General features: G+C 39.4%; 2 protein-coding genes across 9 annotated transcripts in view; one reads left to right on the top strand and one right to left on the bottom strand.

The window, feature by feature from the left end:
• The window catches only part of LOC141759697 (casein kinase I), a 407488-nt gene that overhangs the window by 326530 nt on the left and 55666 nt on the right, over positions 1-25292 (bottom strand). The gene's annotated exons all lie outside the window — the stretch shown is intronic.
• On the top strand, positions 8953-24556 carry cpeb1b (cytoplasmic polyadenylation element binding protein 1b). 5 transcript variants are annotated; one of them, XM_074621578.1, is made up of 12 exons: positions 8953-9112; positions 9319-9439; positions 12240-12461; positions 14508-14737; positions 16176-16428; positions 16535-16648; positions 17070-17174; positions 17921-18057; positions 19805-20003; positions 20212-20306; positions 21985-22065; positions 23113-24556. In XM_074621578.1, exons 1-12 carry the CDS (start codon positions 9098-9100, stop codon positions 23221-23223), a joined length of 1683 nt encoding a protein of 560 aa, XP_074477679.1. In that variant the 5' UTR covers positions 8953-9097; the 3' UTR covers positions 23224-24556. The 5 variants fall into 5 exon arrangements, with proteins under 5 accessions (XP_074477679.1, XP_074477689.1, XP_074477671.1 ...); XM_074621588.1 differs by having other exon boundaries at positions 9319-9490; positions 16227-16428; XM_074621570.1 differs by having other exon boundaries at positions 9319-9490; positions 17070-17159.

The following is a 25292-nucleotide window of genomic DNA, read 5'->3' as shown; positions in this document are numbered from 1 at the left end:
CTGTCATTCATCACTGCGGCAAGTCGGCGGCCAATCGAAGTTAACAAACGCACTGATGCTGTATGGTAACTCCAAGAATTGAACTCTGTGGTCATCAGATGTTGACATCAATAATTCATGCCAACTTTTCATTTGTAATGCACCGTTGCATTAGTGTCGCTTTGCATCATGCTGACCTCCACACTCTGCCCTCATAGACGCTCTGCTCAACCGGCCGTGACGGCTCCTCCAGGGACTCTTAAGTGACTGTTCTCAGTACGACCAGCTGCCTAATTGTAGGGGTGACGGTGCTGCTGGTTTACTGTAAACATTTGTCCATATTGTGCCAATTAAGTTATGTATTTTAGTGGTGCAACGGTTCAACAAGCACGCGGTTCGGTTTGTACCGTGGTTTTTGGGTTTCAGTTTGATTTGTTTTGCACTTTAGAGAGAAGAAAAACATAACCATTTCCAATGTTTTTGAACATTGAAAAAATATATAAATCATAATGAATGACATTTATTTTTTATTATATGAAGCCATAACGCTGATTTTATACATGACCTAAGGCAGGATACTTCATGGTCAGGTAGGCCTTTGTTCAGATAATTGCCTCTTCTATGTCTCTAGCAACTGCGGTCAATCAATTAAAAAATGTAAGCAAATTGCAAATGAATCACATTTTTTATCTGTTCAAAATGTACCTTAAAGGGAGATTTGTCAAGTATTTGATACTCTTATCAACAAGAGTGGACAAATATGCTGCTTTATGCAAATTATGTATTTATTATTGGAAATCAGTTAAAACAGACAAATATTGCATATATTATAAATTAAATACACTGCATGTGATTATCATAAAGTGGGCATGTCTGTAAAGGGGAGACTTGTGGGTACCCATAGAACCAACTTCCATTCACATATCTTGAGGTCAGAGGTCAAGGGACCCCTTTGAAAATGGCCATGTCAGTTTTTCCTCGCCAAAGTTTTTTTTAGATAAAGCCGTCAAATAATTGTGAAGTAAAAAGTACAAAGTGTGGAGCGTTATTTAACCTCCTCTGCGACAGGCTAGTATGACATGGTTGGTAACAATGGATTCTTTAGGTTTTTTCTAGTTTCATGTGATACCAGTATTTTCACTCTAGCTTTAAAACTGAGCCTGCTACAACCTAAAAATCGCAAGTTGCCTTAATGCGTAAAGAAATTAGTGGTGTTGAATCAAATTTGCATTAATGCATTGTGTTAACTTCGAGGCCTTTATTATTTTATTTAAACAATGTTTATTGATTTCTTTTTTAAACAAATGTACAAGAAAGTGTTACATGAAAACTACAGCAACAAATGACAACATAGAAAAAAAGAAACCTCAAACAAAACCATAGTCACAACAGCATAAAACAAACAAAATTACATTTTACAGTGGTCTGATGCAATAGGATAAAACGTATTTGGGACGTATTTCAGATGAAACACAGCGCCACAAGTCAATCAGATATCTTGTGCCACCCTCCTCCATGCATACAGAGCATAGTAAATTACCCAGAGTTCCCCTCATTAGCCAGTATTTCACCCACATTACGTTGCTCAACAAATCCAAAAATGGCCCCCAAACCTTTTAGAAAATGTCTTATTTACCCCTAAACCATACAGTATATGTTATCTTTTCCATTGTAAGGCAAAACGACATTTCTTTAAGCCATTGGTCAATACGAGGCCTATTCATGCCTTTCCAGGCAAGCACTATTAAACGTTTTGCTTGCAATAAGCACAAATCTGTTTGTACATTGTTCTTTATATGAGAAGAGGTTGGTTACAACACCAGGATAAACACTTTGGGATGGAGATGTAAATTTAGCAGACCTGTATTTATTAGTGGTGCAACCGTCATTGAATCGTTTGTTTTTTTACGGTTTGGTTGTGCATCCATAGTGTACAGTATATACAGGACACAATACCCAGTGATGGCTTCATCTGTGTGGCACATTTAGACTTTTTAAATCTTTACATCAGCGTCCACTGAGTGAAAACACAACATGGCATACTGTGAGTTTAGACCGGAGCGTTGGCATTGAAGCTAAAGCTTTAATATCATTTTGGGTCGAGCTGTATTTGATTTCTTTCTTTTTTTTGTGACCAACTTTTTATTTATTTTTCAGGCCACCCTCTCAAGATGGCATAAACATACAGATATACTAATTATACATACAAAAAAGAGAGAAGAGCAAGGAGCCATCCCCATCCCCTTTCCGCCTCCCACCCCTCTTGCCAGTTTCCAAGTATTACAGGTAGTTTTTTGTTTGCAATCATAGTTGACACGCAAATTAATATGGCATTTCCTAACTGTACCCTAAGCTAGGTGTGTACACCCTCATACTCAATCCTCCACAAATCAAAATATGCATCTACAGTCATATTTTAAATAGATGATATCACCCGATCAGCAGCTCTTTTAATGGACTCTAGTGTTTCTCTTTCAGCATTGTTTACAGATGCAATTGACAGTTCTAAGAATAATACATTATGAAAAGAAGATAGAAGAAGCTATCCATTGATTAATAAAGTATGTGGGGGTATCCATCTTGTGGTAAGGATTTTTTTTTTGGCAGCAGTTAAGCCAGCAAAAACAATTTAATAAATTAAGAGAAGAATCATTGTTCAGCAACAGGCAATGTTTGGGAGACACGGTATCTGATCAATAACTTGGCTCAAACGGTTTAACAGAAGTACACAAAAAGCATGTACATACGTGCCAATAGTCTTTTGGTTACACAGAATGTATTTGATTTCTGTATTTCTTGTTTTTTACTCTTTAATCAAAAATCAAGATTGGAGAACAACTAGTTCAGAAACCGTCAATTGACTGACATGATTGAATGAATTAACAATGCTTTGATAATTAATTATCAAGCAAAAATTTGCTGTTCCTAGTTTCTCAATTGTGAGGATTTGCTGTTTTTCTCTGTTTTATATAGTTGTTGACTGAATTATTTTGGTTTTAAATTGTAATAGATCTCTTTCTGAGCTCTGATGGTCTTTTTCACTATTTTGGGATATTTTCTAAACTAAACAATCAACCACAGATTAATCCATAATGAAAATCATTAGTTGCAGCCCTAAAGGGTCTGGTATGGAACTGATGATTTAAATGTAGAGGGTTAAAACCCAAACAAACAGGCGGTTCAGAAGGAGCAAATAATTCTCTCAAGAATCCTCCATTTGCCCTTTCATGGAAAAAAAAACGGGTCAGTTAACATCACTTTCACACAGAGTATTTGGATTGACATGAAATCAATACAGAGTGCGAGGACGGGGATGCTGCAGAACATTTCCTTTTCTCTGCTGTTTTCATCTGCAGACACAAACTGTAAGGATCACATAAAAACCTAAACATAGGCTACACTATCCATACTGAGAATGTTTGAGATGTTTTGTTCTCTTAGAAATCTCTCTAACTGGGAATGTTAATGGCCTACAAAAACCTGCCCAATATGCTTTATGTCCTTTATAAAACACAATTTCAATATGCTTTGTGTATTTACCCCAAAGTCTTTGTTTACAACTGTTATCTTCCAGGCTACACTGGCTCAGTGGGGTTCAGGGATCAACACTAATGCTGCTACAACATGAGGATGTTCCCATCAAGTAGATCAACAAACAAATCCGTTAATTTAAGGTTTGGATTTAAGGTTTGGAGCAAAATCAGACAACAGAAGAGTGTCTGTTTAATGTAATTAATATGTTGATATTTCTGTGTTTCTCTGTTTCCGTTATTTCTGTAAGAAATTATCTACATGGATGAAGCCCAAGACCTGGAGATTTTTTTAATGCAGGACTTTGTTGCCCTCTTCTGGCCGGACGTCCACATGACCAGCAGGCATGAAGCAGCTGGAGAGAGCAAGCTGAGCCATCATGGAAGATCTACCAGTACTCAGATGAGGGCTGTCAATCGATTAAAATATTTAATCGCGATGATTGTCCATAGTTAATCACGATTAATCGCAAAATAATCACACATTTTTATCTGTTCAAAATGTATCTTAAAGGGAGATTTGTCAAGTATTCAATACTCTTATCAACATGGGAGTGGGCAAATATGCTTCCTTTATGCAAATTTATGTATATATGAATTATTGGAAATCAATTAACAACACAAAACAATGACAAATATTGTCCAGAAACCCTCACGAGCACTGCATTTAGCATAAAAAATATGCTCAAATCATAACATGGCAAACTGCAGCCCAACAGGCAACAACAGCTGTCAGTGTGTCAGTGTGCTGACTTGACTATGACTTGCCCCAAACTGCATGTGATTATCATAAAGTGGGCATGTCTGTAAAGGGGAGACTCGTACTAGAACCCATTTTCATTCACATATCTTGAAGTCAGAGGTCAAGGGACCCCTTTGAAAATGGCTATGCCAGTTATTCCTCGCCAACGTTTTTTTAGATAAAGCTGTCAAATAATTGTAGTGAAGTAAAAAGTACAAAGTTTCCCTCTGAGATGTGGCATGAAAAGAAAAAAGACTCAAGTAAAATACAAGTAAAGTACCTCAAATTTGTATTTAAGTACAATACTTAATAAAGTAAATGTACTTAATTACATACCACCCCTGGCATCTACTATAGCGTACAGTGGAAAAAGGTGTCTTTTCATCAGCTGTGCTCTCAAAAACATCAGGAACTCACCTTTAGATGAATTATACAATCAAACATGTATACCTTTGTAGACCATCAAACTGCATCACAAGTGATAAATGACTATGCAGCCCTGCTTGTGCACAAACATATTCTGTTTCATATTTTTAAAGCACTAAATTATCTGAAGCGACTCATATTTAAGCAGGTGACTAATATATATATATATACCAGAGGAATATGTTTGTAATCTACATTTTTCCAACCAACACTGTGTGCACAGTTTAAAGAGCAACCAGCGAGGATTTATCAAACCACATAACTCTCCATAACTGTATTTATTGCCAATTTGATATATTTTTTTTGTGTGTTCATGTTTTGTTATTCGTTGTCCTCACTGAAGAGAGACTTTATTTCCCATGTGGATCCATAATTTTACATCTTATCCAGCTCCTTCCCCTGATTTCATTCCCACAAAGCCTTTCTTATTAAGTGTCAGTTAAAGGTCATAACTCAATTTACTGGACAATGTAAAGCCCTTCACAGTTTGTCTACACTGCTATTATGAGAAGGTAGTATCTACTGTTTGTAAGTTTCTTTTAAACTGATTGTTAATCACCTTTATTTCCATTACAGGCCACCGTTTTGTTAATGAAAAACCATCCTCACTCTTGAGCATCTTTAAACCTCAACATGGAGACGATCTTGACCTCCTAATCTCTTGACCAACAGTGAACTCTAACCGTAAAACATGCTGTCATCAAACTTCAGTTGAATGTGCTAATTCTACAAATTGCATGCTTTGTTTTATATAGCGTATATATAGTATATACCATATTTGTTATATATATTACATGTTCTTTTAAGTTTTGGTGAGCAAAAGACAATTTTCCAGCTTGGTGGACAATAAAGTTGTATTCTATTTTAACTATTATTATTATCCTGTGCAGCGGCAGTTGTGGAAGGTCCTAATTAATATTCACTGACCAGTTCCTTCAAAAAGAGAGATTCATTCACCTGACCTTGAAGTACTCTAAGATCTTTCACCTAAGCGAAAATAGCAATACCACAGAAATGCTCTGTTACAAGTAAAAGTCCTGTCAAAACTTTACTTAAGTAAAATTAAGAAGGAATCTGTATAAAAATAAAATATACTTAAAGGTGCTCTATACAATTCCCAGAGCATTAATATAGCACCAAACAACTATTGTCTATGTAAAGATATAGAGGAATAATGTCTACCTGAGCAGAGAATGAAGTCGCTTAAAAAACATACAAATATGAACCAAAACATAAAATAATGCACTATGTTGTTGTTTCACTGCAGATTGTGGATCATCTCCTCCTTGGCAATGAGATGCGTTGTCTTGTTGACCAGAGACATGAGGGAGTTGAGTTTGTGCGACCAGTCGTTGAGCAGGTCGTTGGGGTCTGTGTGTGTTGTAATCAGAGCTTCTCTGTGCTTTGTTGACATAGCCGGGCCGGTCGCGCATGCTTTTAGTGCATGTTTGTGCATGTGAGCGTGCCCCACTGGCTAGCTCATGGTCGCCACACTGCACAGCTCTCATATGGCGGTTACCGCCCTGACCGATGGTGCCATCACAGAAACGAGCCCTCCTCAAGTTAATACTGTTAACTCTGTCAGCGGTTTTGCTGTTGTTTTCACCGTTAGCACCATTAGCTACGAGCCTCTGGCACAAGCCCCCAGAAAGAGCGCCGGTTGTTGATCCCAATTTTCGTATAGTGGCCAAACGGCGGTACTACAACTTCTGTGTCCGTCACGTGATGCCATTGGGCCGAAAAAAGGTTTTCCTGTAGACTTACATTGGGAAAGAGACGTCACTCAGCAGATACTTTTTTTGAGGTGAATCAACTTCCCAGTACGAAGACTTGAATATTTAAATCATTAAGTCTTAAAAGTTTCAAAATGCACTAATATCCAATATCAATAGTCAAATCCAGAGTTATTTCCCTTCCTCCGTTCATGTGAATGAGACCCAGACAGTGGCTGGAGTGAGGGCTGGGACCGTGAACATGATGAGACCGTGACGGTTGTGACCCCGTGAACGAGCAATGTGACCGAGCGGCTGCTCCATGTGTCCAATGGATGCGGAAGATCGCCAGAAAATACATCTCATCCATATGGTGCAAAATACTGGAACGCTGTCCGTCCAAGTTCAGTATTTATTAGCAGTGGTGGAAAGTAACTACGTACATTTACTCAAGTACTGTACTTAAGGACAATTTTGAGGTACTTGTACTTGAGTATTTCCATTTCATGTATGCTTCTACTCCACTATAATTCAGAGGGAAATATAACTTTTTACTCTACTACATTTATTTGACAATATTAGTTACTTGTTACTTTGCAGATTCAGAGTCTTAATACAAATTATAAACCAACTAATAAATGATGATGTATTATTAAGCACTATTTAATTACTAAGTATATAACGTAGCTCCACCTTTACCAGCTGCAACATTAAAGTGATGAACAAATCAATAATTATAATTCTACATAATGAGTACTTTTACTTTTGGTATTTTAAGTATATTTTGATGTTACTTTTGTACTTAAGTAACATTTTGAATGCAGGACTTTTACTTGTAACTGAGTATTTTTACACTGTGGAATTACTACGTTTATTTAAGTAAAAGATCGGAGTACTTCTTTCACCACTGTTTATTTATGAGGTATCAAGAGTCAGCCAGCGCTGGGATCTGATCTGATGAGCTGCAGTATTAAATGTGAGAGAGACAAGATAAACTGAGGCAGTTTTATACAAAGAATACAATATTTATCTCCTCTAATGAGATGCAGGAATTTGTGTTAAATCTGTATCAAGTTGTTTTTAAGTGGAATGAGCAGCATGAGAGTACAAGATATCTACTTTAAAGTGAGTATCATGAAGTTACACGGCAACATCATTGTTTTGCTTTTCCACTATACTCAAATTTTTATAAGCTACATTTGATGCCTATATCTTAATTTTATTTTATGTATTTATTTGTATTTATTGGCATTTGTGTTATTTAGTCATTTCATTATTATCCTTTATTACAGCTGCTTTAAAAAGACATTGACAGTCAAAGCTTCTAAGTCTTATTACAATGACTATATGTAAATCCAATATCCAATCCAATATCCAAATCTCCATACTCAAGTGACCGTAGTCATATTGAGAGAAAGCCCATAGCGCTCAGTGAAACTTTCTGTATCAATAAAGGTAAGGTTAGATCCATATTACCTGTATTGAAACTACTCGATTAGAAATCAAAAATCAGTAAAATACTGACCTTGTTCCAGACCTCTGAATTGAACGACCACATCTCAGTTTTGTTCATTGATTCAAGTAAATAAATGAATTGAAATATAATGTAAATTCAGCCTGATTATTGAAGGGAAAAACCTTCATTCACGGGCAACATAAGATACAAATTACTTTTAAAATAATTTAATAATATACTTTTATATTCTAATAATAAATATGATCCAGAAACCAGATGTATACTTGTATATTTTATAGTATATCATAGTATTTGTTTTAAATACAGCGGGGCACATCCCAGAATGCATTGGGCAGGAAACATTTGGGTACTTGGATTATTTTTTCCCCCATAACAACCTATGATTACTGCTGGTGTACAATTTGCAAGTACAACATATATTTTGTCCATTCAAAACATATTAAGAATATAATCCAAAACATGTACAAAGTTTAAATATTTTTCTACTTTAATAATGATATGGTAAAAAAAAAAAAAAAAAAGTATATTTGAACATTATAGTATTTGTATATCACAGTATTTATTTTAAATTATGTGGGGCACATCCCAGAATGCATTGTATTTGGATAATGTCTTAATTATTTAGTATTATATGATTATATATGACTGCAAGCATATTTTTTTTCCATCCAGAAAATATTAAGAATATAATCCAGAACATGTACAAAGTTTAAATATTTTTCTACTTTAATAATGATACGGTAAAAAAAAAAAAAAAAAAAGTATATTTGAACATTATAGTATTTGTATATAATAGTATTTGTTTTAAATTATGTGGGGCACATCCCAGAATGCATTGGGCAGGAGGTATTTGGATTATTTAGTATTATATGATTATATATGACTGCAGGCATAATTTTTTTCCATTCAGAAAATATTAAGAGTAAAAATTCAAAACATGAATAAAGTTTAAATACTTTAACTGACCAATTTGGTGTAATTTTTAAACATCTTTTTTTCTAATGATAATCACGTGATCTTGTTTGTGTGCGGCGTGCTCTCTTTGATGTTGATCACGTGAGCAGGCCGAGGCCCTCGAGGCTCTGCCACTCAGTCATTCGCAGAGCGCACGTTCTCTAAATTGAGACTAATTAGCTGCTCGCACACTTCATAAGTATGACCTTCTATTGCTGTCAGCGGTTATTACTGGGACATTTCTCATAGCCTCATAGCCTCATAGTCACTGCACATAATGGCGTTTTCCCTGGTGAGTGAAAAACTAAAGTGCATTTAACTTTTTTGTGCAACATGAAACTACCACCGACGTCTCTTTTCGGCGACACTTTTAATTCCTACCTAAACTAACTCACCAGAGCTGCTTGAAACGGTGGAAAAAAACAGTTTTAGCTCCGCTGCATGCGTCCTAACCTTGTAGCATTAGTTTAGCATGACTTTGTGCTCTCCTTCCTGCAGAGAAACGATCCCCGCATGCCGGACAGCCCTGACCCCGAGTCTCCGGCCCTGTCCACCTGCAGCAACGCCAACATCTTCCGCACGATGAACACCATGCTGGGCAACGCTCTGGATTTCACCGGTGTGTGCACCACACCTAACAACAGCAAGGGAAAGCCAGACCTGCTGTGTGGTAAACGTCTGCTTAGTATCTTCCACTGTGCAGCAGCAGGTCGACTTGGCTGCAAAAGAGTAATGCATTGTTACACTGCTGGTGTATTCATACTCAACATTGTAGAAACACTGAGATGAATCCAAAGCAGGTCCTTCTACTGAACTTCATCTTACCCTCCTGAGGAAAGTTTGAGCAAAGTTTATTTAATTATGAAATTAAAGTAGTTTCTGCAAATGTACAATTAGGGACTAAATGCTGTTTAAAGGCCACACTACTACGAATTTATTTATTTATTAATTTATTTACCAGGGACAGTGCACAACATTACAGTTTCTATCTGGATGCCAGTTAGCCAGAGAGCTAATTTCCATCTGTAGGTTATTACAAATTAGAAATATTATCAATACAATGCTTCAGCAAGCACTACAGGACAACAGAGTTGTTTTTTTTACAATATGATACAAGTAAGGCTGTCCTCGACCCAAGAAATTCTTAGTCGACCAACACTCCTACAATTTTGTCAACTAATTGATTAGTTGATTTAATCAGCAGAAATGTAAAACTGAGTTTCTCCACAACGAATCACACAAAAGCAAAACTTTTAATCTTGTGTTCACCAGAAATGTGCTCATAAGTTCCTTTTGAAATAAGTCATTCAGCATGAAAAAAGCCAAAGAAATGACTAATCTACTAAAGAAAACTTGGTCGACTAAACCCAAAACGACTGAATAGTCAACTAATCAACTAAGAGGGGTCTGCTCTATACAATTAAATGCAATTACAATTTTGATTGGAAAATACTCTAAATTAAGTCCTTCATTTGTTTAGTTGGTCCAAAGGTGATAAACTTACTGTTTTAATTATCAGCTAAACTGTAAATTGTTTTAATTGGATTAATCATTTATTCTATAAAAGTCACAAATTCCTCAGAAGCCCCATGTAACATTTTCCAAAAACCAAAGATATTTAATTTAGAATGATAAAACAAACGCAAAGCATTTGAGAAGCTGAAAATGGATGGATTGATCTACTTAATTTATCCAGAATTGGGAAATTCTTGTTACAGTAGCAGGTTATCCAGGCAATGTACAGGAACAGTAAATCTATTACTTAGTGACATCACCACGTTACAGAAGAAAAGGCGTGACCTCAAGCAAAGCATTTCAGGCTGTTCAGGAGCAGTGTTTCTGTAACTCCCTTTGGTGTGGACTTTGTAACTTTGCAGCCCTTTTTATATGCACAAAAACTATAACACACTAAAGGAAAAGGCAAAAGCACAATAGGTCCCCTTTAAGTTTCAATTGCATGTGAAGGTAAATTCTTCCCAGTTTCCTAAAAACTTCAACTACAGAGGACATGTCCTCAGTGGTAGCTGCTGAATCTGATGTCGGCTTCCCCTGCTGCTGTTGTAGTGACATATTTAGACCAGAAACCTATAAAATGACCCTGACTGTAAGTTACAATACCAATTAGTTAGTTTTTAACCAGATGGATTTTAAGGTGAAAAGTTGCATCCCCTCCAAACGAGCCACTTTCACTTTCTCAGCCAGAGTTGCCATCTGTTAAACCTCCTTCACCTCGTCATTATCATTTGGGTGCCAGCAGCTGATTCATGCTGCATCGCTGGTCTGCAGCATTGCAGCACTTTGAAGTGTTTTTTTACCCTGGAGTGAGATTTGCCAAGATTTAAGCTCTGCACAGTGCCTGCGTCCTTTCTTTGCAGCTATGCCTTAAGCAAATTAATTCAGTCTTGCTCTAGATAATGATATATAAATAATAATATAAAGGTTTTACTCCGCTTAACAGTTCAACACTTGTGTTCTGTAAGTTTTAATATGAAAGTGACTTGTATGACGCAAACTGAGCTAAACTTCCGCTGTGGCCTCCCTGCCACCTCTGCCTGGTGTTGCTGAATCAGGGCTGCTGTAGCTGGATGCTTTCCAGGCCTGGAGAGGGGAAGGGAGGAGCTGGCGGTGCAAATCACTCTGTCCTCAACATCTGATCAGTCAGCTGCTTCTGCTACAGCGAGGATCTGCATGCACTGTTTCATCAGTGTGTGCTAAAAATAATCAGGAGAATACATTAATGTGCAAAGAGTTATTTAAATCCAGTTTCATAATGTTTTCTTATTGTGCATCCTCAAAGTTGTTTTTAAAATAAAGTCTGCTGAGTCATTCGCTCCCATCTCCCATGCTGCCTCCCACCATGCCGCTGTAGCTCTGCCCCTCGCCTCTCCCTCCCTCCCTCCTGCCTCTCTGTCAGCTTGCTCAGGAAACCAGGCTAGACAGAGTAAGCACCAGCAGCAGTGGCGGCTGTCTTCACACCGACTAAGAGACGTGCTGTGCCTACCAGAGAGGGGAGTACTTCTATCAACAAGCCAATAGCTCCGACTGGAATTTTTCATTACACAGTTGTTAGGCAAGGAAGCAGGGAGGTGGGGGAAAGCTGATGTCATTAGCAGGGGTGTGCGAGTGCATCAGCAGCCATGTCACATGCTGCTAGGTGGGTCAGTGATGCGGACGGAGATGCATGGCAGTTGCACCGGGCACAGAGGCAGCAGGTTAGCTCCCCCGTCAGCCAGGGTAGGGGGAGATGTGGTGAACAGGGAAGTTTGTGTTTTAGATTTCTCTTCACAGAAACGGTTTAGTGTGACGAGTCTCTCCCTGACCTTTTCTATGCAACGCAAACAGTTCTTTTCAGCTGTCTGACACTTCCTCTCCCCTCTCTCTTTTTCTAAAATCTCTGAACTGGATCTTGGATCGAAAAGAGTCGGAGCTGGCTGCAGTGGGCAGCAGGAGGATGCTCTTCCCCAACTGTGGTGGCATGCCCGGCTCCCAGGAGATGCCGTCATCCAGGGGCCCACCGGGTGTCACAGACCTGGGCCTGGGCCTCCAGTCTCTCCGGCTGTCCGGCTGGGACAGACCCTGGAGCAGCCAGGAGACGGACACACACTCTTCCCCCTCCCAGGTTCACACCAGCTCACCCTCCAGTAAGTACCACATCTTGTTGTTTACCTGAATGTATTTAGGAATTACAGCAAAACCTGCGACTCTGTCTTATGATTTATACCACATAATGTCCCAGAGTGTGTGGTTGATGATTGTGGTTTTCCCAATAGTTCATTAGCTCTCTCCATGACCCCATTTATTTGAACATTACTGTAACATCTGTGTGGTTGTGTGCCTTGGTTTGTGAAGCCCTCATTTGTAACGAAATATGTGGTGGTTGGTTATTAACAGTGGTCTGTGTGTGGGAACAGGCTGTAGCGTCACCAGGGAGGATGATGTGGCAGTTTTGCTTTGCTGCATCTCTTCTCTAGCAATCCAACAAGCACAAACAATCCACTGAAGCTATTTTTCTTTTCCCCAAACCTAATGGGATGCAAGATTGTTATTTTAACTAAGTTAAGTCATTTTCTGAATATTTAAGTACCTGTTGATCAAACTCATGATGCCAGGATGTTGTTTTTCAGGCTAGGTTTGGTTAGGATACAAACCAAACAGTCCCAGTTAGCTGTTTATCATGCATGAACATGGATGATGTACATGTGACATTTGGGCTGTCAGACAGTTCTCAGATGAGCATCTGTCTTTGGAGAGGTATCTCCGACTATAACGATGCCCCACTTGTCCTGACCCATTTGTAGTTTTATTGCCGCTTGTTCAAACCGACCCAACATAACTTAATTTAGAGCTATTTAAACTGGGCCCGCAACAAAGTGGGACAGAGCTTTGAATGCGGCCTACAGTTGAATAATCCCCTCAGAGCCTCATGTACTGGGTGGCATGTAACAGTGAGCATATCTGTCAGTTGCTCACTTTATCAAGAGGAAGGAAGCTGCTGGTTAATACTTGAGGAATTGCTGCTTATCAGTCACTGGACTTTGTTTGGGAACGGTGTCGGTTGGATGGTTTGGCGTCCAGTTTGCTGAAGGGAAAGGGCGTGTAGCTTCTGTGACAAGATTGTGTTTCAGATTAGTTGCAGCTAAATTGCAAAACATCGAAAGTAAAATTAAATGCTTCGAGCACCGACTCGAGCACTTTGTGTTGCTGTTGCTTGCACATCAGGTATCGTCTCTTACATGCAAATTTGGGAAACTTGGCATTGCAGCCTTTCAGTTCTCATAACTCAATGTGGTTCTGTAGATTCAGCACACAAACCAAATTTTCTTTACTTCGCTCTTTTGTGGGAACCTATTTTGCAACTGGATGAGCGAAGATACACATTTTTACAAACTTTGAATTTGCAATGCCAGCATGCCTCCTGACAAATCGATGTGGCTCTGTAGATTCAGCACACACATCCCATCTTCAGTTTGTTCATCCACTTGGAAAAAAGACTACATCTTAGGGCTGTGTAATTAGCCAAATTACAATTACGGCTTCCAACAATTATGAAAACAAGATATTCAACATAAAGATTATTATGCTACATTCCGTTTCGCAATGATGCTCTTGTTTTGTCTTGTGGGTGGCGGGTCAGGGACGGCCGCTCGGCGTGGCAGGATCTCCTCATGGGAACTCTCCCCAGTACTTGCTGGCCTCCGCTGGGCGTCTTAGTGGTGCGCCACGACCGTATCTAGGCCGGATTGGAAAGGCCTGGGGTGAAGGTAGCGCTTTAAAGCACCCCTCGCCCGCATGTTGCTGCTTGGTCCTCGCCGTGCCCTCCCTTTTTTTTTTTTTTTTTTTTTGCGGTGTCTTTACCATTCACATCTATACAACCAATGTGTTTATGATTAAATTGCCGACAAGTACATAAAGTTCTTCATAGATCTGGCCTCTTAATTTTGCTCTCAAAGTGCCCTAATTGATGCATTTAACTTTAAAATGTAGGCTACAAAATTTGCAAGATGTTTCCAAAGTCAATGAGTAATCATGTTAAATAATTGTGATCTCAATATTGACCAAAATAATCATGATTTATGATTGTTAACTAATCGAGCAGCCCTACTAGCCATCAAACAAGCTAAGGAGCAATATCACCTTAATGAAGGCTGAATCATCTCTGAACTGGTGTAATTGTCTTCTTTCTCTAGTGCTAGGTATACTGAACAGCCCCTTCAGTAGCATCCTTGGGAAGCCCCCAGGCTACCTGCCCCCTGAGTCCATAAGCATGACTGCTGACTTCCTGGAGAAGTTCCCCAGCATGGCTCGCATGGCTAACCGTCTGGACTCAAGCTCCTTCTTGGAGTCTCGTTCCAGCAGTCCTGAAGACTCGGAGACCAGCGGGTTCAGCTCTGGCTCAGACCACCTCTGTGACATGCTGGTAAGGCTCATGATACTTCTTCTTCTGTTTTTATGTGTTGGATTGTTGGGGGGTCAGGTTGGGAATATTTGTTTCAAATGTAGATGGGCTTTACTTCTAACAACCAAATATTAGATATCATAAATGAATATATACGTAGTGGCTTGGGCCTTTTATTTAAAACCTTGAACCTGACTGTTAAGGTGGACCAGCTATTCTCATTTTAGTGTCCTCCAAGAAACAACACTTCTTACAGATGTTAAATCCTTCCAGCGGCTCTAAGGGCATTATCCCTCTTTCCTACTGGACTTTTAATGAGACATCTGCAGGAAGTCTCGAGTCTCACTGACAGTAAAGGTACACTTGATAACATTCAGCCACTAGATTTTGCATTCTCACTCACTCCTTCCATTGCATTCACTTCAAGTGGTTGCCATTTTGTTTCACAAGCTTTGGAGTGATCTGGAGTGAGAATCTTTCCTGGTAGAGCAATGAAGTCATGTTACAACATATAGCTGATACATTAGCTATAGATTTAGGTTACTTTGTGCGGTGTTGTTTCAAGATTCATGTAAAGTTATATGGTTCTCTAGTTTTAGGTAACGTTTAGCTTGTCAGCAGTGATGTAGTGCAGGACAAGGAGGGTGGAAAGAGGAGATGTCACGCATCATCATCGTGTCATATTATTGGGGTACGACACATGTGTAGACTGCACCTGCCGAAATTGAGCCAATTGCAACGCACGACTGCAGCTCCAGTTACACTGCGCATGTGTCATACCCCATAGCTCAAGACCCGTGTCCCAGCCTCTTCAATAAGCCTTGGTGAAGGATATATGCAGGCATACGGCGTACCTGCTAGAGTTGGGTCGTTGTAAACATTTTCAAACTGCCACAAGACCGGACCGGTATACTGAATTTTACCAGTAGGTGTTGCACTTGACTCAGCAGCTGCTTGTCACAAAATGAGAATAGCTCGTCCACTTTAACAGCCTACCTTAAGTGAGTCTGAGCCGGTGTTGTCGCTAGCTTTGGGGCTAACCCCCTTCACTTTAATGAGCAGGTGGCAAGCAAGACATGGGAACTTGGCTTGGGTCTTGAGGAGCTGTAGCATTTATTTACCAACAGCCTGAACTGTACACACACTGCACTGCTACGTTCACTGCTGTGACGTTACTGCTAACGTCATTTTCACCACCAGTCACACGCTTGCGCCCTTTCTCTCGACTAATGTTACAGGCCCGCCGGGCTTGCAAGACGCTGGCTGGCGTAAGCCCTTGTCTCATCACCCCAAAAAACGCGTGAACTTTCTAGTAAACAAACGCAACGTGCACAGTGCGCTCTAGTAGTAATTATGATTCAAACTAACGCTATACACGGCTCACATTTGATAAACCTTAAACCCATCAGCCTCATGTCTTCAGTAAGGTGAAATTGCCTGGACATGTCTTTCTCTCCAGTCCACTCTGCGGATTTCCCCTCCCCTGCCTTATCTTGCGTCAAACATGCAGAAGGATCTGCTGCGACTGGGCTCCCGTCTGGACCACCAGGACTCCGGCTCTCCTCTGACCCCACCATCCAGTGCCAGCCCTGCTTCAGCCGTTTCCCGCCGCTGGCGTAGTGGCTCTCCCTGGCCTGGTACAGAGATGCTCGACCAGTCGGATGATACATTCAGTATTGAGAGGGAGGCCCGCCTGCACAGACAGGCTGCAGGTAAATCTAAAACACATCTGTTCTACCATTTTTTTATTGTCATTATAATTCAGTTTTAATTGTGTACATGGTATTTGCGGCGTACCCCTTTTTCTGGACTCCTCAGCTGTGAATGAGGCCACGTTCACCTGGAGCGGTCAGCTGCCTCCCAGAAACAACAAGGATCCTCTGTACTCCTGCAAGGTCTTTCTTGGTGGTGTGCCCTGGGACATCACAGAAGGTAACTGCTGCTTTAATTTTAGCCAGACCTTTTCTCTTTGTGATTTTATGGATGCTTATCATTAATCTCGCAGTGCAACAAGTGAGCAGCCCTTAAGGGGTTGTGCTTAAATCCATACTTCATAATTCGGGTTTAGGTGTAATGTTGCGGCTGGATGTAACATAAGAAGGGAAAAAAAGATAAATAAGTCTATAGTCTATATGAAATAACCACATGGTAAAGTCTAAAGTGTTTTTTGTATACTGTGAATTGAATACTTGATACAATGTAATTTTGTATCTTGATATGATTCCATCATGATATTATCACCCAGCCCTAAACCACACCCATTAAAACTAGATATTTAATCACTTTATGAAGCAAGAAATACTGGTTCTATTTTACTAAAGACATTTTCTCGCTCCTTCATCTTTTATTTCAGCTGGTCTGATCAACACCTTCAGTGGCTACGGCCCTCTGTCTGTGGAGTGGCCTGGTAAGGATGGAAAGCACCCTCGCTGTCCTCCCAAAGGTAATGTTGCTAAAGGTAACGACAAGCTGGTAGGCCATTTTATTTCCTTCAGGGTGGCACTGTGGTGAGCACATGGCATGCTGGTGAGTTTGACTGTAGGTCTCAGAGCTACTTTAGATGGTGAAATCAGAGCTTTAATGGTACATAAAACATGGTGGTGGATGCAGGGAGTGGACAACTAAAGAAGTGCCTCATACTGTGTTAGACCTGTGGTAAATGTTTGTTTGTTAAAGCTTATAATGGTTGGGTTTCTGTGTTTTTTTTCCAGAGGTATTTATTCAACTCGCTGGTCACTTTTAGGTCGTTCGACTGAACAAAAAAAGTATCTGTTTGAGTGACTTGTGACTGCTGTTCATGTTTCCTAATGCTGGTTTCACAGCAAATTTCCTCATTTCAAACATTTCTACTTACTACACACTTTTTTATGACAATTTTTATACATTCAGGCTGTGATCTGTCTAGGGCTGCAGCTAATGTTTATTTTCTTTATTGATAATTAGTTGAAGACCTTTTTGCTTTAAATAGATTAGAAAAAACAAAACTTAACTGATGATCCAAATTGTTGTTTATACTCTTTCAGATGCCTTGAAACTCATCATGAAACTCATGATTGTCAGGCCTTTTTTTAAAGCTGACTCATTACAAATTACTGTCTTTTTGTAATTTCTTTACAATAGTTGCTGCCTGAATATTGTGACAGTTTCGGGGGGGCCACATTTATTTATTTTTTTTCTATCCTAAAGAATTATGTATGTTTTTAGGCTACGTTTATCTGGTGTTCGAGAACGAGAAGTCTGTGCGTGCGTTGCTCCACGCCTGCTCCCAGGACCCGTTTCACCCCGAGGACAACCGAGAGTACTACTTCAAGATGTCCAGCCGCAGAATGAGATGCAAGGATGTGAGTAGAAACTAAACATGCCAGGCGCAATTAGGCACTCGGTTACATTCCACCATTGATTGCGAAGTACATTTACCCAAGTACTGAATTACAAATTTTAGATATTTGAGTCTTTCATATCCATGCCACTTTCTACTTCTAATCCACTTGGAGGTGCCGCGATATAACGGTATTGATAACTGTGATTTAAAAATGAAATATTGATATTTTGTCAATACACATGATAATATTGTGTAAAATAATAATCAAGTGCCTCTTAAATCATTTTATATACAGTTATGATTGCAGACTCTCTTCACCTCCTTACACTTGTATTTTGAGGGTAATTAGTTTGCCAAAAAACAGAAAATGCACGATTAAGTTAAAGATGAATTTGACTGAGCATTTTATTTATTTATTCAAATTTTCAATAGATATCGTGATATTATCGTGAACTCTTTTGGCCACGATAATGGTGTAGTGAAAATCTGATTTAGTGACAGCCCTAACTACATTTCAGAGGGAAATAATGTGTGTTTTACTCCACTACAATTATCTGGCAGCTTTATTTACATTACAAATTATGATTTCTGCATACAAAAGATACGAAGAGCTTATACAATATTATGTTTTCTCATAAATTAACTGCCCAACAGTTTATACAACTACAGCTGAAACAATTGGTCAATTGACAGAAAATTATTTGGCAACTATTTTGGTTGAGTAAATTTATCAACATTTCATGTTTCCAATTTCTCAACTGTGAGGATTTTAATTATTTTAATTTACTTTAAAATGATTCATGGTTTTGGGCTATTGGTTACTAGTTAATTTTTTACAAACCAAACAATCAGTCCATTAATTGAAAAATAATCTGATTAATCCATATTGAAAATTAGATGCAGTCTGATACAATAGTTAAGTTTGTTACTTGTAGAACACATTTTAGTTTAAAAAAAACAAACATCTTAAAAATAAATAATTCACCTATAGGGATGCCAATTTCAAAAAGATTTCTTAACTGATAACCAACCCTCGTTAACTGACAAAATTTGTGCCTCGCATGCAGTGGTGCGCCAGCTGCAGTGTATGAGCACAACAGATAACTGAGTCCACCGTCCGGGAGCATTACTGTAGCAGCCACGGTGCTGCGTGTAGTTTCGCGGACATGCTGCCTCTTTCCCAGTAAAAGTCCACCACCGCATCATTTAGTTTAGTTTAGCAGGTTGATAGCTGTGTGTCTGCCCGGCATAACGATGGCGCGTGTCCGACAAACGGTGTGTGTGTTTGTGCTACGTTGCTACGACCGACCGCGTGTGTGGCAGCGGCAGTGAATGTTGGGTTGTTGGTGGCGTTATAGCTGTGAACGTAGGAGTAGCAGTGTGTGTGTACTGTTTATTTGTCGGTGAATAAATGCGACGAGTCTACAACTCCTCAGCTCGAGTCCCGAGCCAACTTCCTGTATCTGTAACTCTGGCTCAGACTCTCTTAAGGTGGGCTGTTAAGGTGGACCAGCTTTTCTCAAAGTAACGAGCCGCTCCTCTGAGTTTTGCTCACCTTTTTAATTATTTCTTTTAACCGATAAAATTTAAATCTTAATTTGGTTAAAATGCTTAATGTCGGTAAACGGTTAATTATTAACATCCCTATTCCCTTATGCTTAGGCCCGGCGAGGAGTCAACTTTGGGCCGCCGGGCTTGCAATACACTGGTGGAAACCTTGAAACAGTCAAGTAACTCCTGTGACTCTTGTCCCTTTTCTGATCCAGGTGCAGGTGATCCCCTGGGTGATCTCTGACAGTAACTACGTGCGCTGCCCCGCCCAGCGCTTGGACCCCAGTAAGACGGTGTTTGTTGGTGCGCTGCATGGCATGCTGAACGCTGAGGCGCTGGCCAGCATCATGAACGACCTGTTTGGAGGCGTCATGTACGCTGGTATCGACACGGACAAGCACAAGTACCCCATAGGTGAGACCGCTTGTGTTTCCTGCTTTTCATTCTTTTAGTGAAACCTACTGAAGGCAAAATACTGCTTCTGTTTGTGCATGCAGTTTGTAGACATCTTATAAACTACTAAGAGCATACTCATGACAACTGCTATCAAATATCTGCTTTATGTAAAACTACTGTGCAGAATATTTTTGCCGTCAACTGAATTATCCTTTCTTGTGTACAGGCTCTGGACGTGTCACTTTTAACAATCAGCGCAGTTACCTGAAGGCTGTGTGCGCAGCATTCGTGGAGATCAAAACCCCTAAGTTTACAAAGAAGGTAAGAAGATATTCTGTACTTTCTGTAATCATCAGTGGTGTAAAGTAACTAATTACAAAGTGCATTTACTCGAGTACTGTACTTAAGTACAATTTTGAGGCACTTGAGTATCCATTTTATTCTACTTTATACTTTTACTGGATTTCAGAAGATAATATTGAACTTTTTACTTTACATATTCAGATTAATACAGAATATTATAATAATAATTAAAAAAAAGAGATTTAAATCAAGATTTTTTTTTTGCAGTATATAGCAAAAGTACAGCGCTATTCGGTAACCAAAGAGGAATGATGGGTATGAGTATACATTATTAGCAGCTGGCACCAATGCCAACAAATAAACAAGTCAAAACAAAGGATGTATATAATCTATAATCAACAATAAAACAATCCCTCCCCAGTCACTGCCAGCACGCCATACGGAAAGCTAACTGTCACGCCAAGGACTTGCGATGAATGATTGAATACTGTGTGATGTAGTCAAGCTGCACTTAGTAATCAAGTATTTACAGTGTCTGGAATGTATCTAAAAAAAACATTTTTGATATATTTTAGATTAAACTACCTGGCAGTATATAAAGTAGTTCAAGTTAGCCCTACTTTTACCAGATGCAAAATTAAATTGTCTTCTTTATTCTGAAATGGACTAGTCTGTATGAATACATTTACTTTTGGTACTTTTAAGTATATTTTGATGCTAATTCTTCTGTACATTTACACAAGTAAAATGTTGCAGACATGACTTGTACGTACTTGTATTGGAGTATTTTTGCACTGTGGTATTGCAACCTTTACTGAAGCAAAAGATAAAGTTCGTCCTTTAATCACAAGGTTCATTGTTCCGTCTCCTCCTGTCTGCATGTTGCTTCCCAGGTGCTTTACAACAGCCCACTGCTCCTACAATGCTTAGGATGGGTTAAATGCAGAGGTCAAATTTCATGTCTGTACCTGCATGAATATGACAATTTAAATTTTTTTTTATTTCACTTGCCTTTATTGACTTTATTGTGTACCTGTGAAATTTGTCTGTGGCTTCTCCAAATACAGCAAAGTTACATACAGTACACATACCACAGCACACCATTAAAATATACAATAGTGCAATGGGCAGGTAGCAGCAGGTTATAAGAAAGATGGCACATCTTGCAAAATAACAAGTGTTCCCTAGTGCAGTCATTCGGAGTTCAATGCCTGTGTGGCGTAGGGAATAAAAGACTTCTTATACGGTATACAGTATGTTGCGGCTGGTGCTTGGGACGCTAAATCGACAGCCAGACGGGAGCAGCTCAAACTGTGTAGTCTGTGAGGTGTCTGTAATTATGTTTAACATTCATGTGTACAGCACTGTCAAATATATTGCAAAGTTGTTTCAGTGACTTTTTAAAGTTGTTACTTCACCTTTAATTAATGATTAGTGTCTGCCGCTGTTTTGAAGAGTGACTGACTTGGATTGACTCTTTAATTTAAATAATGAAACGCAAGTGAAAATAAAAATACCTTATGCAGCACAAATGCTCTTAAACCTTGTTTAAGCACCACTATCTTTCAAAGTGTAATACAAAAAATCACTTAATCAGCAAGTTCTCACTTTCAGTTGGGAAGGCTTTTTTTTTTTTCTAGCACCTTACTTACTGTGATGGTTGGGAACGAAGCATGACTTTGCCTTTTCCCCTCAGGTCCAGATTGACCCGTACCTGGAAGACTCCATGTGTCAAGTTTGCCTTCGCCAACCTGGGCCTTTCTTCTGCAGAGACCAGGTCAGTGGAAACTCCTCAACGAATCTTTGTCCTGCTAGCAGCGGGGCTTGGTGATGGCTATGGCCACTACTAGCCACTTTGGCCAGAAGTTTCTATCATTTCTTGCTCTGTGATTGCCATGAAAATGTGGTATTTATGGGTCCAGAGTATGAAATGTGTTTGATACCCTTTGTATGAACCAAAGAAGCAACCTTGTTTGTGTCCTACCACAAAATCAGATTGCTGCCTTAATGATTCCAAGAACTCCCTATTTATATAAGTTTTTCTCCAGACTTGGGTCAGCTTGACAATAGAAGAGGTCTGGGTTAAGCAAAATAAACTTTTATACAGCACATGTTTTTAAATATAAATTGTAAAATATAAATTGCTTAGAAATGGATTAAAACCATCAAGAATCTGAATCGGTATGTAAATAAAATGGCCAAACTTATGGTTTAGTGCACTTTGAAATGCAGTAAATCTTTTGATTTTGTTGCATTAAATGTAATGCTGATTAAGTTATTTGATTAAAATATATGGTTCATTAAAAGGATAGTTCCAGTTCATGGTTTTGCCTATATTGAGTAATAGTAACCTATTGGTAAGTTAATTGTGGAGATCTGGGAACACAGCAACATAGCTAGAAAAACATCACGGCAAGAAACGCAAGCAGTTGGACAAATCTCCAAATGGACGGTAAAATTACCTCAACTGACGTCTCAGTTTACAGACTTCCTGCTCCATCTTTGACCTACCGTACTTGCGATATCTGCACAGCTTTCTTGTGCAATGAAGGACTATTTCTGTCACTGCAGCGCGCTCATTTTCCGTTATAACTCTGAATAGAGTGGATTAGATCTCGTTTACGGTCTTTAGTATTTACAACCTGATCAATTGACCGAGAAGACCCTGTTGGACTTCAGCGTAGCGACATTGCTGTGTTTCCATATTTCAGCAATTAACTTGGTAAGTACAACATTATATCTGACAGACACAATGACCAATCAGACATTTCTAACAGTTTTAGGTAGCCTATAATGCACTCAATCACTATCTGTCGGCACACAGGCCTGCTTCAAGTACTACTGCCGCTCTTGCTGGCACTGGCAGCACTCCATGGACATCTTGAGCAACCACCGGCCCCTCATGCGCAACCAGAAGAACAGGGACTCCAGCTAGAGCAGATGGATCCAAACACTCTGAAGGGCCAGAGGAAGAGCCCCTCTCGACGGGGCAAGGCTGCCCGCCAAGGAGAGCACGTGTGCCAGATGTCCCTCGGTCCGAGGGCACCGTGGCACTGCACCAGGCACTGGGGATTATCACTGTAGAAAATGTTCACTTTTGCACTTGCTACATTTTTGCTGTTGTTCACAGTGGCACTATGCACAGTGACCTTGTTGGGAAAGACAAGGGGCCCTTCACACTTATGCATTTTCCCTGACTTGCGGCCAGACAGAGATGGGAGTCAGCCGAAGGTTAAGAAGTGGATGAAAATGCCATTTCTTTTTTCTTTTTGTTTACATGCGTTGCATAGTGAAGAGCAATCACGCAAGTCTCATTGCCGTTCATTGGCAAATGCCATACAGTGCCTTTTAAATTTTTATTTTTGTTTTTTCCCCTGCTCCCTCTCTCCCCCACACCAGTTGGCATCTGTTTTTTCCTGTGCAAGCCAACTGGTGTTTCTTACTTTTGGGAGTTTAATGTTGGGCTTCATTTAACCAGTCGCATTTCAGACATTTTTACGCAGTTTTTTACTAATTTGTACACAAACGGTTTTAAGTCATGACATGAAAATTTTGAACAGAATTCTACCAGGCGGCTGTTTATGGGAAAATCCCCCCTTTTATTTTTTCCATTTTTTTCTCATACATTTTTTTCTTTTTTAATTTGTCCTCCCAAATTTCAACTGAATGGGCACAAAATGTTGGAAGTACTACTTTAACTTGCTTTGTTGGTCCAGTTATATTAAATGTATGTAACGATAGTACTGGATTGGCTTCAACTGGGCAATCTATCATTTCTCAAGCACCCGATGGATCCTGTTGAGACTAGAGTGAATGAACATTTAATTGTACAGAGTTTGATTTTTGCACTTTTTAATTTGCACGTGTGGAGAGGTGGCAGTGGTTTTTAATCACTTTTGTACATCAGCAGGGGGACATGCCTATGTTAGAACAGCTGCTTGTTTCCTGTTGAATGTAAGAACTTCCACTTAGCTGATGATAAATTTAATCTATCCAGAGCTTGAGTAGACCCCAGTAAATGATTCCATGCTTTATTACCCCATTTTGCCTTCTTGTTCCAGTTGGAGATAAATACATAATAAGCTGTGTGCCAAAGACGAAGTGTCTTTTCTTTATCCATTAAGTTTGTCATGCTGAGCTTGTTGTCCCTTAGCCCAGCTGCTTTTTAGAGTTTTGAAAGTCTACCTCATTGTGGTCTGCCAAGTTTGCTGCTACTTACAGTTGTGGAGTATGTTCAGATTGGGCACAATAAAGGTGTTTAAGCATTACTGGCCATGTGTGGACTCTTGATTCATTTAACTGTTAACTGACTTCTTTAAGAAGTCTTGGTCTCAAACATCCACAAGTCATCACTGAATCAGCACTTTGGAATATGAAAGCTTGTAATGTTTACAAATCACCATCTGCCACAGTCAGTTCCTCAACATAGACAGACATGGGATTGCAAAGTCATTTACACATTTGCTTAAAAGGGACATTTTTACAGGTCAAAGTCTACCAGTCATTGGGAGTACTACTGTGTGGTACTTTTTATATGCCAGTACGTGCCAGTTCACTAGTTATTGAGTTGCATATAAATTGTGCATTTTCTGTCTACTTGCATTATCTCCGTTTAGAGTTTGTGTTAAAAGGGACTAAAAGTAAGGACATCTCAGGTTGACTCCCAGTTATGGGTCAAGCTCCAAAAACACTGCATCCTATATTTCTCATCATGCAATTCAATGGTGTCTAAGATCTGTAATTGACCTTCCCAGTCTGAAACGCTACAGGCTTAATTTAGGCTCCAAATTCAAGATGAGATTAAATGAGTGAAGTTATTTGCAGAATTTATATACAACCCAATGGTGATTAATCTGACTTGCATGTAAATGATTTGTAGAGCCTCTTTAATGCTAAACTGTTATTAGCCCGCAGATGGCACAAAGATCATCTTAACCTTGATGTTTTTTTTGGAAAATTGGGCCCTGTAATATTTTTAATTTAATCATGAGCTTCACACAACTG

The sequence above is a fragment of the Sebastes fasciatus genome, chromosome 2, assembly GCF_043250625.1.
Source record: "Sebastes fasciatus isolate fSebFas1 chromosome 2, fSebFas1.pri, whole genome shotgun sequence".
NCBI classification, from domain to species: Eukaryota; Metazoa; Chordata; class Actinopteri; order Perciformes; family Sebastidae; genus Sebastes; species Sebastes fasciatus.
This window is presented reverse-complemented; position numbering and strand designations above follow the sequence as displayed.

Excerpts from the sequence above, each read along its gene's own strand:
- cpeb1b (XM_074621559.1), top strand. Across the intron at positions 17,175-17,920 it reads CAAAGGTAATGTTGCTAAAG|GCTACGTTTATCTGGTGTTC; the intron begins GTAACGACAAGC and ends GTATGTTTTTAG. Across the intron at positions 20,004-20,211 it reads CAAGCACAAGTACCCCATAG|GCTCTGGACGTGTCACTTTT; the intron begins GTGAGACCGCTT and ends TCTTGTGTACAG.